Genomic DNA, 15,679 nt, shown 5'->3' on the forward strand with positions numbered 1-15,679 from the left:
ACGATTGGTTTGCGTGGTGGCCGCTCAAGGCCTCCCTTCCCACCCACGGAAGTACGCGCCCCCCCACCCCGCCTTAGTCGCGATGCTGCTGCTGCTGCTGCGGAGCGCGGGCTGCCGGGGACGCGTGACTGCTGCCGCTGTATCCGCCGCTCCATTCGGCCCGGCAAGTACCGGGGACCCGCGGAGGGAAGGGCGGATTGAAGGCCGAGGGCTCAAAGCCTGGCGAGCCAAAGGGCAAAGGTCACCGTGCGGCGGTGCACGCGCAGTCCTGGGGCTCGCGTTAGTGACCTTAGGGGGCCTGCAGAGGGCGAGTTTGTGTTTCCCCGGGGTCACTCAGAGGGGCCTTGTCAGGGCCTGAAGAATCCCCCCCCAGGCCCTTAATTCCTTGTCTCCAGGGCCTCAGGCTGTTGGTAATAATGACAATAACAGCTAGTATGTTGATAATGATATTGACAGTTGTTATCAATAATAGCCAGCATTTATATATGTGCTAAGCGCTTTCCAGTTATCGCATTTGAACCTTGAAACAACCCTGGGAGGTAGGTGCTGTTATCATCCCCATTTTACAGATGGGGAAACTGAGGCGAACAGGTAAATGACTTGCCCAGGGTCACACAGCTGGTAAGTGTCTGGGACTGGATTTGCACTCAGGCGCTCTATCCACCCAGCCACCTAGCCGACTTTATTTGGAAGGAAGATTTGTTGTTAGGGTGTGCTAGTAAATGTTTAACAAGGTAGAGGGGGTGAGGGGGAAAGTTTAATCTGCATTACTAACATTGTCTCAATTACTTTTTCAAATCTAGACAACAGATAAAACAATAAATCAAGCCCTAATTTATAGCATTTGTGGTTTGCCAATTTCCTAGATATAAATGTTCACACAGAAAATTTTAACAATGGGCAGAGATGGTGCCAGCACACCACTCACTACTAATTGTTGGGGTATAGAACAGTGAATATCCTCAAAAGACCCCGAGGATCCAGGAAGTTACCTGGGCCAGAGAGACTCTGATGCCAGGGACATGCTTAGTTACTCTCCAGTATCTGGCAGGACTGGATTCCTAGCCCCCCATACAATAGACCCCTAACACCTTCTCTGTGCTAAGTATTTGCCCAGGGAGGCAGGGGAAAAGAGCCTTGAACTTGGAATCCGGAGACCTGGGCTTAATCCTTTCTAAGTAGTTGTATGAGCATGGATGGACAAGTCATTTTGCTTCTTCAGGTCTTAGTTTCTTCATCTATAAAATAAAGTAGTTATATAGCTCTATAAAGGACTAAATCATTTTAAACGTCCGTTCCAGCTTTAAAGCCCACCCTGTGCTCTGCCTTGGAGACCTTTTACCAAACTCCAGGGAGAGGAATGTGTCTGTCAGAATTAACTGTCAAATAATAGGGTGATTTGAAGGAAAGAATCCTCTGTAGCCTTCTGTCTTCTTCACGCCCCTCCCAAAACCAAATTAAAGGAGAATTGGTTTTATACTTTTCCTGCTTAAGTAATTTTTACATATGTATATGTGTCTACAACCTTCAGGAATCACTGCAAATCTGCAGTTGTGCTAGGCATTTGGGCTTCCCTGGGCTTCCCAACAGGTGCTGTGTGAGAGCCCTCAGCAGCAGCAGCAGCAGGACTTTTGGGGAGAATGAGACAGATCAAGGTTCTGGAGCAGACACTCCAAAAAGCAACATGAAGACTAATGCAGTCCCCAGCCAGAAAGGCTCCTTTCACTCAGATGGAGATTCTTCAGAGCCCCTGTATCCTCAGCACCCAATGTTGCCACCCCCTACAAACTGCTGCATGAGTGGCTGCCAAAACTGCGTGTGGCTCCAGTATGCTGAGGAGATCTTACGACACTATTCGGATGGTGGGGCCAAAGCGTTGGCTGCAGTGGACGAAAACATCCAAGATGAGAACATTAAGGCCTTTATCAAGATGGAGATCAGGTTTCGAATGAAAGAGAAAAACTGAGGTACTTTTCTCCACCTGGGAGCTGTCTCTCAGAGAGCTACAACCACCTCTAGTAATTTTTGTGCCTCCTTTTTCCAGGGGCCTTCAGATAAAAAGTGAAAGATAATAGGATGAGTATTTATTAGCTTTGCCTGAAAATAAATGCCTCCACCCCTTCACACCCTGACATTTCACCTGGAAGTGTGTGCCCTCTGCTGATTCTGTGTTTGTTTCTCTTTGAGAGATCATTTTTGAAACATCTAAAAATGCCTTGGCAACTTTTTAGTCTGACTGTAGCTCTTCATTCTCAAATAAATTATCAAGTATATGGCATTATATAAAAATGTATAGCTACAATCTCTTCCAGGGAGCTTGTAGACTAAAACTAATGCACTAATTAATACACAGACCTTTGTAGGTTACTGAGAAAAGATAAAACAAACCATGTACAATAAAGTGCTGTTAAAAAGCATTACCTCGGCTAAGAATTGGAAATAAAGGGATGCCCATTAATTGGGGAATGGCTAAACAAACTGTGGCATATGATTGTAATAGAATATTATTGCACTATAAGAAATAATGAGCAGGTGGATTTCCGAAAAACCTGGAAAGACTTACGTGAACTGATGCATAGTGAAATGAACAGAATCAGGAGAATGTTGTACACAGTAACAGCAATATTGTACGATGAAGAACTGTGAATGACATAGCTATTCTCAGCAATACAATAATCCAAGACAATCCCAAAGGACTCATGATGAAGCATACTATCCACCTCCAGAGAAAGAACTGATATTGATTGAATACAGACTGAAACATGCTATTTTTTTTATTCAAGTCTTGTACAAAATGACTAATGTGGAAGTGTTTTACATAATTGTACATGTATCATCTATATCTGATTGCTTACCCTCTTAGGGAGGGGGGAGGAAAGGGAGGGAGGGAGGAATAGAATTCGGAACTCAAAACTTTAAATAAAAATATTTTATAAAATTGGGGGAAAAAAAGCATTAGCTCTTCTACCATAAATTAAGCTTGACTCCATCGACAGTTAATTAAGTGTTGTCTAGATGCTTATGTTCTGTTTATGGGGAGCAACGTGTGTGTGTGTGTGTGTGTGTGTGTGTGTGTGTGTGTGTGTGTGTGTTTTGGGGAGGGGGGAGAACTAGAAGCTGCAGCAATTAGGAAAGGGCTTAGGTAGACAGGTAGCACTTAAGCTTAATTTTCAAAGGGCAGCTCACAATCTCCATGTGGTTGACCAAAGTGAAGACAGTTTCAACTCGATATTTGTCCATATTTGATAATAACTTATATTGTAATAAAAACAGCTCCTTGAGGGCAAGGAACTCCATTTTTATCTTTGTATCATTACAAACAAGCACAGTGCCTGGCAAATAGTAGTCACTTAATAAATGTTTCTTGAATTAAATTTCAAAGGAGTGGGCTGATTTTGGCAATTGGTCACTGCTGAAGAATAGTAAGCTGCACTTGATGTCCAGGCTGCTGCTGTATTTAAGCAAGATGGAAGCTGATTAAAACGTTTTCAAGTGGGCTTATGTAATTTTTAAGGAATTCCAATGAACTCTGATATCAGTCACACAGCGTTGCCTACTACGTACCAGGAATTGTGCAGTTGCTGGGAATAACAAACCAAATAAATAGCCCCTGCCCTCATAGGGTTGACATTCTATTAGGAGAACATATACATCTAAAGTAGATAAAAAATACATGTGAGGTAAGTGCAAGGTAATTTTGGGACAGGCAGGCACCTGAAGAAGGTGGCACTTGAACTTTGAAAGAAACATAGATTCTAAGAGGTAAAGATAAGGAAAAAAGTATTACTGTGATTAGATTATAGAGTAGTGTGTGGATAAAGGTTATAGAACTATGAACCATGGAATATTAGCAGTAGAAAGTACTTTGGATTATCAAATCAAATGATCAAGTCAGTCATTTTACGTTTGAGAATACTGAGGTCTGGAGAGAAGATTTGCTAAAAGATCATACAGCTAGGCAGTGTGATTGTATTAGATGAGGTCATAATGACAAAATTTCTGTTATAACATGGCAAGCTTTAACAGCTGTTTCCAATATGAACAAATGTTTAGTATTTACATCCTCTGTATTCCCCACTATCTCTTTCCACAACCCCATCCCATTAAATCATCTTTTATAATGATGAAAAAAAAAGAGGAAAAAAGAAAAATCTGCAAAAGTCTCTATCTGTAGGTATCCCACAGGGTTCTGTCCTGGGCCCTCTTCTCTCTATATACCACTTCACTTGGTGATTTTATCAGCTCTCATGGATTTAATTACCATCTCCTTGCTGAGAATTCTCAAATCTATCCTACCCTAACCTCTTGACTGACCTCCAGATTCACATCTTCAACTTTCAGACATCTCTCACTGGATGTCCAGTAGACATCTTAAACTCAACATGTTTAAAACCAAACTCAATTATCTTTCCCCCTAAACCCAACCCTCCTCTTACCATCCCTATTATTGTAGAGGACAACATCATCCTCCCAGTTTCTCAGGCTTATAACTTAGGTGTTACCCTTGACACCTCACCATCTTTCACTCACCCTCCATATCCAATCTATTGTCAAGGCCTGGCAATTTCACCTTTGCAGTATTTTTCAGTACCCCTTTCTCTCTTCTTACACTGCCACCACCCTGGTAAAGGTCTTCATTACCTCGTTCTTGGACTGTTGTAATAGCCTGTTGTTGGGTTGGCCTGCTTCAAGTCTTATCCCCATTCCAATTCATTCCACGTTCAGCCACCAAAGTGATTTTCCCAGATGACAAGTCTGACCATATCTTTCCCCCCTCCCCCCAACCACTCTATAGACTCCAGTGGCTCCCTGTCACCTCCAGGAATACAGATGAGGCAGAGAAGGTTTAAGTGACTTACCTAGGGTCTCATAGCTATAAGTTCCTGAGGCCAGATATGAACTCGGATCTTCCTGAATTTACTAAGTACGACCATTCAGAACCTACATCGGTAAAGTAAATAAGTAAGTAGTTCTGACAAAGGAAATAAAGGAAATGCAGGAAATAAGGAACATACAAATAGAGTTAGCTGCTATCATGACAGCTACAATGGGTTCCAGGACACTTTTTAAAAAAAATTGTATAGTCAGTTACAAATTGTCTACCCCCATTGAGAAGGCAAGAAATACAATACTCATTATACATATAAAGTCATGCAAAACATTTTTCCACTTTAGTCATGTTCCAAAGGGCAAAAAAAGCAAGACAAATAAAGGGGAAAAATGCTTCAATCTGCACTTTTAAATCCATCATTCTCTATTTGGAGAGGGATTTCACTTTTCACCATGAGTCCTTTGGAATTGTGGTGGATAATTGTATTGGTCAGAGTTACTAAGTCTTCCATAGTTGATTATCTTTACAATATTGCTGTTACTGTACATTGTTCTGGTTCACCTCACTTCACCTTATCACTTCATATAAGGCTCCCTAGGTTTTTCGGAAATCATCCCTTTCATCATTTCTTACAACACAATAGTATTCTGTCACATTCTATTCAGACCTCTTACAGAAATGATAATCTTACTATATTTTTGGTAACAATTAAGGAGATGATATTCCAGCCGCAAATTGGAAACTAAGAGGCTAAACAAAGTGATACAGGAATCTAATGGAATGTTATGGCAAAGTGAAGTAAGTAGAACTGAAAGAACAATTTCTGCAGTGATGAATTGCCAATTTGTGGAATAAAGGAACGGGACCACAAGGAGGTCCTCTGGGTTGAATGGGGGGCATTCTTGGGATACTTTCTGGGGAAGACCACAATGGCTGCATAGAGTACATAGGTAAACAGCATAGAAAATACAGGGACAAATGGCACAGGGAATGGTATACAGAGGCAGAAAGTATGGGGATGGGGTGGTAAAGGGGGACAGACAATTCGGGGAAGAAAATAGGAAGAGGGCAGCATTTGGTATTCTGCTGGTCTTACTGTGGTTTTCCAGAGTTTGTCTTAGGTTTACAGACCATGAGCAGTTAGCAGGACCAAAAGGCTCTTACAGTAAAGGCTTAGTTGGTTTCCCCTGATTTAGCACATGGTCTCATGATGTGATTAGTTAATTTATGATACAGTTTGCAAGTTCACTATTATGCTCCTTTGATCTGTGGAACAGTCTGTAAGTGACTTCTTTTATTGTTTGTCTTTTGTTTTCAAAGAGGACCAATGACATCTTGGGGTGATGTCTTGACTCACTTGTGAATTGGATTAAAATGAGGTAGAATTGCACAAAATTGGTCAACCTCTGTCTCACTTCCAGAGTCATCGAAGTGTAGTAGCAGGACAAAGGATAGTGTCCTATTGTCATTATCAATGGCCCAGGATGCAGTGGATGACCTTGGTGTCTGATGTCTGACCAAGCTCTATGGGCTCCATAGCACCTGCTTCTGCCATCTTCATGGATGTTAGAACAAACTGTTCTTATCTGGCATGCCACTGGAGGAAGTCATCACATGCTTGAGGTAGACACTCCCCTAACTCATCAATGGGTTTGAGGCCCTTTGGTTACTTTCAACCTGTTTTAGCCCATCTGTTGAGATGGTTTTACCAGGATACTGCACAGCCTATAACTTCTTGGAGCCACAGGTGAGAGTTGGGTGAAAGGTGAACACCAAAGGTGGATGAGCAGCCCTGGAAAGGACTCAGCATACCCTCACACCAGAGGTGCTAGTCCTCCCTGAACACCCCATACACCTCAAGTGACTTCTAGGTTTCCCTTTGCAATCTAATTTTCTGGTATTGCTACTTTATACTGGCTACCTATAAACTTACTTTACTATACCAACTAGAAGGGAATGAGGGAGAGTGGTTGGGGGATCAGAACAAGATACAGTTTTTACACAAAAGACTTAGTAACTCTGACCATAGATAAAAATAACTTTGAAAGATTTTAGAACTCTGATAAAACATGATTTCAGAGGAATGAAGATGAATCACACCAACTGACTCCAGTCAGAGGGGAAGGAGTTAAGATGCAGAATGATACATTCTTTTTTGGACATGGTCAATGTGGGAACTTATTTTGATGGATGATATATATTTGTTATAAGGAGTTTGTTTTTCTTTTCTATTGTTGGGGGAGGGGTGAGGTGGAGTGGCAGTGGGAGAGAGAGGTATAAACGCTTGTAAAAATAATTAATTTGGGCCAGAGACGCTGTGCCAGAGGCTGATGTGGTTCATGCTGCTGTTTAGCCGGCAGGGGAAGCTGCAGCTGCAGAAATGGTACTTGGCTATGTCAGACAAGGAGAGGAAAAAGATGGTCTGGGAGCTTATGCAGGTCGTCCTGGCCAGAAAGCCCAACATGTGCAGCCTCCAGGAGTGGAGAGACCTCAAAGTTGTCTGTAAGAGATATGCCAGCCTCTATTTCTGCTGCGCCCTTGAGGAAGATAATGAGCTCATCACACTGGAACTGATCCACGGATATGTGAAGCTCCTGGACAAATATTTTGGCAGTGTATGTGAATTCGACATCATCTTCAACTTTGAGAAGGCCTACTTCATCTTGGATGAATTTCTGATGGATGGTGGTATCCAGGATACCTGAAGAAAAGCTTTTTAAAGGCCAATAAACAGATCTACTACAGGAGGAAGATGAGTCACCTTGAAGGGTCCTGGAGGAGGAAGGTTTGGCATAGTTTCCTACCCCAGTGGGAGAGACACTGCAGGGCTGCCATGCCTTGGCAGACATGGCTGGTTGCTTCAAAGTCATGGTCATTCCTGAGATATCTTCCAAGTTTAGATGGATGACCCTATCATGGAGAAGGCGAAGTGTAACTCTGGGGCCTTTTGAAAGGCCCTAAACCATCTCATTGCTTTTTTGCAGTTATTCACGTCTGGGTTTCTAGATAATAAACCTTTCTTTGTCTCTTTAAAAATCTCCCAGGAGTCTGCTATGCCAGCTGGAGAAGAGGAGTCATGGAACAGTGGAGAGACAGAAGAAACCTAACCCAGTTCTGGTAGTTAAGGAGTGTAAACAAAATTTCTTTCATTTGCACTTAATCCAGGAGCATAGTGATACTGAAAGGTATTTCTAGAATACTTTATGTCTGTAAGTCAGCACTGGCTTGATTAGTTTTGCGTCTGTTTATGAGTTTATCATTAAAAATAAATCAGTTCATCAGTTAAAAAATATCCTAGTATCATTCATGCTTTCTGTCAACATGATTATGTCTTTCCTTGCCTTCTACCTTTATGCCCCAAACATACCCACCTTATAGGCAAGTGTTGCCCTCATCTTTCACATTCCTGGACCTGTTGTGATCATAAGCATGCACTGACTTGCATTCATTCCCTACTTCTTTTACATGTCATTCTTAATCATCTGTAATGTATTTATCTATGAACCAGGAGAACATCTTTAAATTAATCTTTAAAGAAGGGAGAGACAATCCCGTCATCAGGGAACAAAATTAATTCCAGTAGGTAGTCTTAGCCTTCACTTCGAATGTTCCTAAACCCATTCTTGGAGAGTCATTAATGAGATGCTGGGGGTCTGAATGTTCAGATTTCACTAAGAAAATATGTGATGGAAGGAATTTGAGAGTGTGTGTGTGTGTGTGTGTGTGTGTGAGTGTGTATGAATAATGACTCTCTCTAAGCATCACTGTTCTTTCTCCTGGAAGGAGCAGTGTACTAGGAATCAAGAGAACTTTTTCTTGTTTCTATCACTTGATAGTCTCATGACCTTGAACAAGTCTCTGTATCTGTCTAGGCCTCGGTTACCTTGTCTATAAAATGAGGAGTTTGGACTGAAGGATCTCTAAAATTCCTTCTACCTCTTAACAGTTTATGATTTTGTGATTTCTGCAGCTCATTGTAATGGCTGATGTTATTTAATTAATAATCAGTAGAGTATCTCAGAAGCAGGTATTATACATATTTTGGAAATGGGAAAACTGAGGGCCAGTATCCAGGGTGCATTTTTTCTAGGAGGTTCCCAGCAGCAGTTTGCTAAAGAAGTTTCTTTTTAAAATTTTCTTTGCATTTCCAAAATTTAAACTCATGGTATTATGTAATTAACCTCTAGTCTGGAGAGGTCCCAAGCGCCTGGCACCTAAAAGGAATCATATTCCAGAAAAAAGAAAAATTGTATCCCTTGCTCTCACCTTTTCCTTAAGTTGTCCTAGAATCCTTCCAACTGAGACAGATCTGATACTTAAGGAAGATCTTTTGACAAAGCCTGGAAGATAATTAGAGGCTTAGGAGCAGGTGGGGGAGGTGGTTATTAGTTGAAACAGTAGTAAGATTGGGAAGAAAGGGGCCAAGGAGGCTTAGAGGTGAAAAGGATCAATAAGCCTTTATTAAGGGGGACAAACACACCAGAGTGGGGAGGCAGCAACCTAGTCCATTGGAATAAACATAGGATGGAGCAAAGGGGAGCCTGGTTGTAGCCCCAGTATTATTATGAAAACTTGCTCTGCCCTGCCTACTCTGCAAAACTGAAAAATGAGATTGTAAATTGTGTATAAGAAAGACCCAGAGACACTGGAAGAGAAAAGGGACAAATGGGATGTTTGTATTCATAGGTACCAAATAAAAAGTTGGCTCTTTCCCATTCAATTTAACAAACATTTACTATGAGCCAGTGTTTGGGCACTATGGTAGGGGACTTCAATTGCAAAGATGGGTAAGACAGAAATCCTGGTTTCAAGAATTTGCAATTGAATAGACATAAAAAAAATCTGGTACAAGGCAGAATGGGATGAATGCAAGGGGTACAGAGAAAGTGCTTTGGGAAATTGGAGTAGGAAGAGAATTCAGAGAAAAGGTTAGTGGAAGAGGTGATGTGTAAGCTGAACCTTGAAGAAAGAAAGGATATAGAACAGGTAGAGATAGGGCGTGGAGGTGGAGAAAGAATAATTTTCAATCATGAGGGAAAGCATGAGCATAGGTATGGAGATGAGAGATGACAGGACAAAACTGTGGGACAGAGTGACCCACTTTCACTGGTGCATAGAGTATACAAAGGGGCGGAATGTGAAATAAACCTGGAATCAGTTGAAGCCAAATTATTGAGAGGTCCCTGAATACAGAATCAAGAATTTTTATATATTTTTTGCCAGAGGCCATAGGGAGCTCCTGAAGATTTTTTAATAGAAGAATGATGTGATCAAAACAATACATTAGGACAACTACATGAGCAATATGTGGAAGCTGGAGTGGAGGAGGGATAAACCAGAGGGAGGATGACCAGTGAAAGATCTGTTACATTAGTCTAGAGAAAAAAAAAAAAAGACTAGCTATGGTATTTGCAGCAGGAAGAGAAAGGAGGGAATTCTCACAACCAGGTGAGAGATATTGTAGAGGTAGAAAGAATAAAACTCACCACTGCTACCTCTAGAATCTTCCTTTGCTGCCATCACTCAACAGCTTTTCTGCCTTTGAAGTTCGTTAAAATTTTCTACTTTATTCAAATCATGGTGGCAGTTGTGTACTGTATCCCCAAGCCATTCTTCTATCTTTTAAAATTTTTTTAATTAATTTATTTTGATTTATCAACCATCACTTCCATCAGCTTTTGAGTTGTAAATTTTTCTCCCCCTTCTTTCTTGCCTCCCTCCCAAAGATAGCGTGTAATCTGATATAGGCTATACATATACATTCCTATTAAACATATTTTCACATTAGTGATGTTGTAAGTAAGGATTAGAACCAATAGGAGAAACCAACAGAAAGAGGAAACAAAACACAGCAGAAGAAAAAAAAATAGCAAATAGTATGCTTTGATCTGCATTCAAACTCCATAGTTCTTTCTTTGGATGTGGATAGCATTTTCCATCATGAGGCCTTTGGAGACTCCTGTCTTTTTTTAAGGAGTACAACACCTGGCTTAGGGTGAGTGGGCTGGGGGTAAGGCCTTTCTGTTTGGCAAACTTCTGGAAAAACTGGAAAGCAGTCTGGCAGAAATGAGGCCTGCATCATACGATGGACCATAATAAGCTCCAAGTGTATGGATACATGACCTAGATTTGAAAGGTCACAGAGTAAACAAATTGGAGGAGCAGAAAGGAGATACCTTTCACCTGGGCATGGGGAGAGTTTTTGTCCAAACAAAGAATTGAGAGGATCACAGATAATACAAATGAAAATTTAATTTCATAAAACTGAATTTTTTTTTGTATAAGCATAGCCTGTGTTGTTAGAATTTGGAGGAAAACGGCTGGGGAACAGCAAACTTTGCAGCAAATTTCTCTGATAAGGCTGTGATGAAGAAGATATGTAAAGAATTGATACAAACATGTGAGAACAAGAGCCATATCTCAATGGATAAATGGTCAGAGAATATGACCAGGCAGTTTTCAAAAGAGCTGGAAGCTGTCAACACCTAGGAAAATTATTCCCTCAGATCCTGCCAGGTGTTAATGTTCCCTCTGCCTAAATTCACTTTGTATACATATTTATATTTGTATATGTATTGTGTTCCCCTAATAGAATGTAAGTCTCCTGAGATCAGGAATGGTTTTGTTTTTGTTTTTGCTTTTGTCTTTGTATCCCAGCACCTGGTACAGAGTAGGCATGCAATAGAAGTTTGTTGAATTGAATTGGGGGTGAAGACCTAGAGGTATAATAAGGTAGTAGGTAAAGTGCTACACTCAGAGTCAGGAGAGAGCTGGGATCTAATTCTGCCTCTGATACTGTCAGTGGAAACGTCATGTAACCTCAATGAACCTCAGCTTTTTCATCTGTAAAATGTGCATGATATTTGTAATACCTCACAATGCTGTTATGAGGGTTAAATGAGATAATATATGTAACATGCTTTGCAAATTGTGAAGTCTGTATAAACAGCAGCTGTCACGAAGTGGGACAAAGCAGGAAGCCATTACCTTTTCTCTGGTCAGAAGAAAACAGCACATTCATCCATCCAGCCCTTGTTATGACCCTTCTCTAGTATCTCTAACACTCTCCTCGAACATGTCTACTCTGCAGGTGCTTCACCTACCATGAATGAATGAATGAGAAAGCATTTAATAAGTACATGCTATATGCCATAAACTGTACTAGGTGCTAGTGATACAAATATAAGAAGAAAGCTAGTTCCTACTCTCAAGGAGTTTATATTCTAATAAGGGAGACAATATAGATAAGGGGATAGTAAGAGGATGGTGAATGAAGTCACAGAATAACTGATTGACATGTCCTTTCCAGGTATGGTAGTGTTGATTCCATTCCTGTATCATCCTTTTCCCCAGATTGAACACAGGTGTAGCCCTTTCTCACTGTCCTCTCTTTAATCTCCCGGCAGTATCACTAAAAATCTCATTAGGAATAACTGTCAGAGCAAGGAGAGTCATAATCCAATTACTCAGGAACAAAATAAATTGCCTGGGCTTTGAGTTCCCCTGTGGGCAAAGTCAGAAGAGGGTATAAAGAAGTGTTGGACAAAGTTGGGAAATCTTTTTGCCATTTCCCTCCCATGGCCCCCTGAATTCTGATTCAGTGTAGGTAAGTCATCCAGATGTAGCCTTTTCTATCTGCTAGGTTCAGCACTGGGGGTGGAGAAAGGTGAGGTGGGTACTCAGAACAGTGGGTTGGGGAGTGGGGGGAAGTGTGGATCAGGCCCACCACCAGTCTGCTATTTTTCCTCCATTTGGCCATTATCTCTATATGCCCAACCCACCCTTATTTTTCCACCTAGGAGAATGCAGACCTTTCTATCTCCTCTCACTACAAGCTCTGGCTCAAGAGAGTTTTGTGGGGCTTTTGCTGGCATTTGGGATCCTCTCGCTCTCTTGATGTATGTCCTCCTAGAGAACTGTTATCTCCTGGGATTCATTCACTCGAGGGGGATAGCTTAGATATCAGCAAAAATATCTTAGGGGACATGGGACAAAGCCTCCTATCCCAGAAGAGGGAGAGCCTATCTGTTAGCACAACTCAGAAAGTTGTGAGCCCCTTTGGTACTGAGCCAGGAGTCACTCCAGGCCCCTAGGGTATCCTGTTCTGGAGTTATCTTTGTGTATTATCCCTGCTAGATTGCCTTATCATCATTTTGTATTTCCTCTAGCACAGTGTTTTATACACATTAGGGGTTTAATGTTGGTTGAATTGAATTGTCTCACGGATTCTAGGAGAATAGGGTTAGAGGACCCCTACTTTAATGGATGTTGTTCAAATAACCACTCCTTTCAATTACAATAATAATAATTCTAATGGACACAGATAGCACTTTAAAATTTTCAAAGCATTTCAAATAAATGACCTCATATGAGCTTCACAATGTCTCTGTGATATAGATACTGCAGGTACTAATATTTTATAGATGAGGAAACCAATGCTCTGGGAGGGCAAATGACTTGTCCTTGACCATACAGCTATGAAGTTATCAGAGGCAGAATTTAAACCCATCTTCTTGACTAGGTACAATATTCAACCATTTTACCTCACTGCCTGTAATTCTGGAGATCTCAGAATTCATCAAGCTGAAAAGGAGCTTCTGAGACTGTCTAATGCAACAACCTTATTTTACATATTTGGAAAAGGTTCAGAAAGTTTGTTACTTGTCCAAGGTCACCCAGTGAAATCATCTAACCAGGGTTAGAACTAGATAAAACACAATACTGACAATCCTAACCTCCTTTCTGTTAATTTTTCACATGTATATAGTGTGCTTTGCGTAAGCACTTTCATGTCTGTGATCTCATTTTATTCTCACAGCAACCCTGGGAGGCTTCTTAGTCTTTCCTTCCTAATATAAGCTTAGAGGATGCTAAGCCTCCTTTGTTCCAAGGTCAATGGGGCTTTGGGGATGTGGAGAGAGGCTGGGAGTGCAAGGCTAGAAAGTAGGTCAGTCTATGAAATAGGAGAACCCAAACTTTGTCAGTAAGGGAGACTGTGCCTTGGCACCCCATGCCGTCTGCCAAGGGGTGCTTGGATAGAATATGTCACAGTCTATTCACATTGGCCTCCTTGCTGTTCTCATACAAGCTTCTCCATTCTTCTGCTCCATGTATTTTCACTGGTTGTCCCTCCATGGCTGGAATTTTCTCCCTCCTCATCTCTGCCTCTTGGCTTTCCTGACTTCTTTCAAATATCAGTTAAATTCTCACCTTTTGCAAGAATCCTCTCCTGATCTCCCCTTAACGCTGGGACCTTCCCTGTGAGATTATGTCCATTTTATCCTGCATATCGCTTGTTTATACATAATTGTTTGCATGTTGTCTCCTTCCCCTTAGATGGTGAGTTCCTTGAGAGTAGGGCCTGCTTTTGCCTTTCTTTGTATCCCCAGAGTTTAGCTTAGGGTATAACATATTCTAAAAAATAATAAATGCTTGAGTTAATTTGATCATTTGGGTTCAGTTGTTGCTCCACCCTGGGGGACTTAGAGGATAACTGTCTTCCTGGACACGTGGGGTATGAATATGGTAGAACCTAATTTAACAGAGCCCTTCAGCTCTGGATTGGGGTTTACCATCACCAAAACTCCAAAGAGGGAAATCATAGTTTTAGACCAAAAGGGATTTGAGAAGTTGCAAATAACAGATCTGGACCCCCAAAGTATTATTGTCGTAGGCAATTACCGTAGGATTTGAACTCAGGTCCTTTGACACCCAAACTGGAACTTTTTCCTAGGCAGAGGAAGTAGGAAGATCTTTTCCTTAATTGGAAGCAAGGAGGTTTGATTCTCTTCTCCTATCCTCCAGAGTTTGAAAGACTGAAAGCCCCATCATGAACTTGGAGCCACCCAAGCCTGATATCAGATCAGCCACCAGAGTGGTTGGAGGACCAGTTACCCCTAGGAAAGGACCACCCAAATTCAAGCAGCGGCAAACCCGTCAGTTCAAGAGCAAGCCCCCAAAGAAAGGTGTACAAGGGTAAGAAGGGTTACAGAAGAGGGTGGGGAGAAAGAGAGGAGGAGTGCTCATCCCCACTTTTAGGATGACAGACTTTTTCCTCCATGAACCTGCTAACCAGCTGAAAGGGTCTGGGGCTGGTCTCACTGTTAGAATCTCTTAGAGGACATGATCATTCTTTTACTTCTGGGATGACTGAATTCCAGAGAAGGAAATGTGGGCATTTCCTATATATTTGTTGGCCTGAACATTTGTTTCCAAATGTCTTCTGTTTCCAGGAGGAATTCACTTTCCTGACCCTTCTGTCTCCTTCAATTTTCTTTTTTAGTCTGATGCATTTCCTTGGGACAAGAAGCTTGGACCCTCCCCCCGCCCAGTCCATGTACTTCCTCTTCCCTAGTTTTGTTTGGGGGAGAAACTTACTCAGAAGTGGAAATTTGGAAATCCCTAGGCACACAGAGGGGCTGAAAAAGTGATGGAAACAGGAATCACCTGTTTGAATGCAGGGACCCAGATAATATTTTCAATTTGGGCCCAATTGGGCATAACCCTAATCATGAGGCTTATGGTCTGACCTGATTTTTCCCCCTTGTTTGAGCCCTATTTTTCATGATTTCTCAGGAAACAGACGTGCCGAGGAATGAGTAACCATAGACAATACTCTAACGGGGCAGGAAACAGAGTCAAAGGAGTGAAGACGTAGAAGAGAAAAAGGGCTTTTCTTATTGCCTTGGTACCCCAAAAGCCTGCTATCACACTCCTTAGCAAGGCAGGAAATGTGGCCCAGATTCTTAACCAGCCCATGCTGTGATAAAAAGCTGTGACTATGTCTCGTGCGTGATATAGTGTGTGTGTGTGTGTGTGTGTGTGTGTGTGTGTGTGTGTGTGTGTGTG

General features: G+C 41.6%; 2 protein-coding genes across 3 annotated transcripts in view; both read left to right on the forward strand.

Moving 5' to 3' along the window:
• Window positions 1-77: 77 nt before the first annotated feature.
• PDE6G (phosphodiesterase 6G) overlaps window positions 78-15,679 on the forward strand; it is a 17,825-nt gene continuing 2,223 nt past the window's right edge. Inside the window, exons 1-2 of one of the 2 annotated variants that reach the window (XM_027850188.1) lie at window positions 78-163; window positions 14,636-14,806. In XM_027850188.1, the coding sequence (XP_027705989.1) occupies window positions 14,661-14,806 (146 nt within the window). In that variant the 5' untranslated portion in view covers window positions 78-163; window positions 14,636-14,660. Of the gene's footprint in view, window positions 164-7,875; window positions 8,017-14,635; window positions 14,807-15,679 lie in introns of those variants that run through there. The other variant, XM_027850189.1, reaches the window with a different exon arrangement.
• LOC114034482 (AP-1 complex subunit sigma-1A-like) lies at window positions 5,898-7,865 on the forward strand. Its single transcript, XM_027850187.1, has 2 exons — window positions 5,898-6,454; window positions 7,185-7,865. Exons 1-2 carry the CDS (start codon window positions 6,423-6,425, stop codon window positions 7,534-7,536), a joined length of 384 nt encoding a protein of 127 aa, XP_027705988.1. The 5' UTR covers window positions 5,898-6,422; the 3' UTR covers window positions 7,537-7,865.

Source organism: Vombatus ursinus, unplaced genomic scaffold (genome assembly GCF_900497805.2).
Source record: "Vombatus ursinus unplaced genomic scaffold, bare-nosed wombat genome assembly UNPS02008996.1, whole genome shotgun sequence".
NCBI lineage: Eukaryota > Metazoa > Chordata > Mammalia > Diprotodontia > Vombatidae > Vombatus > Vombatus ursinus.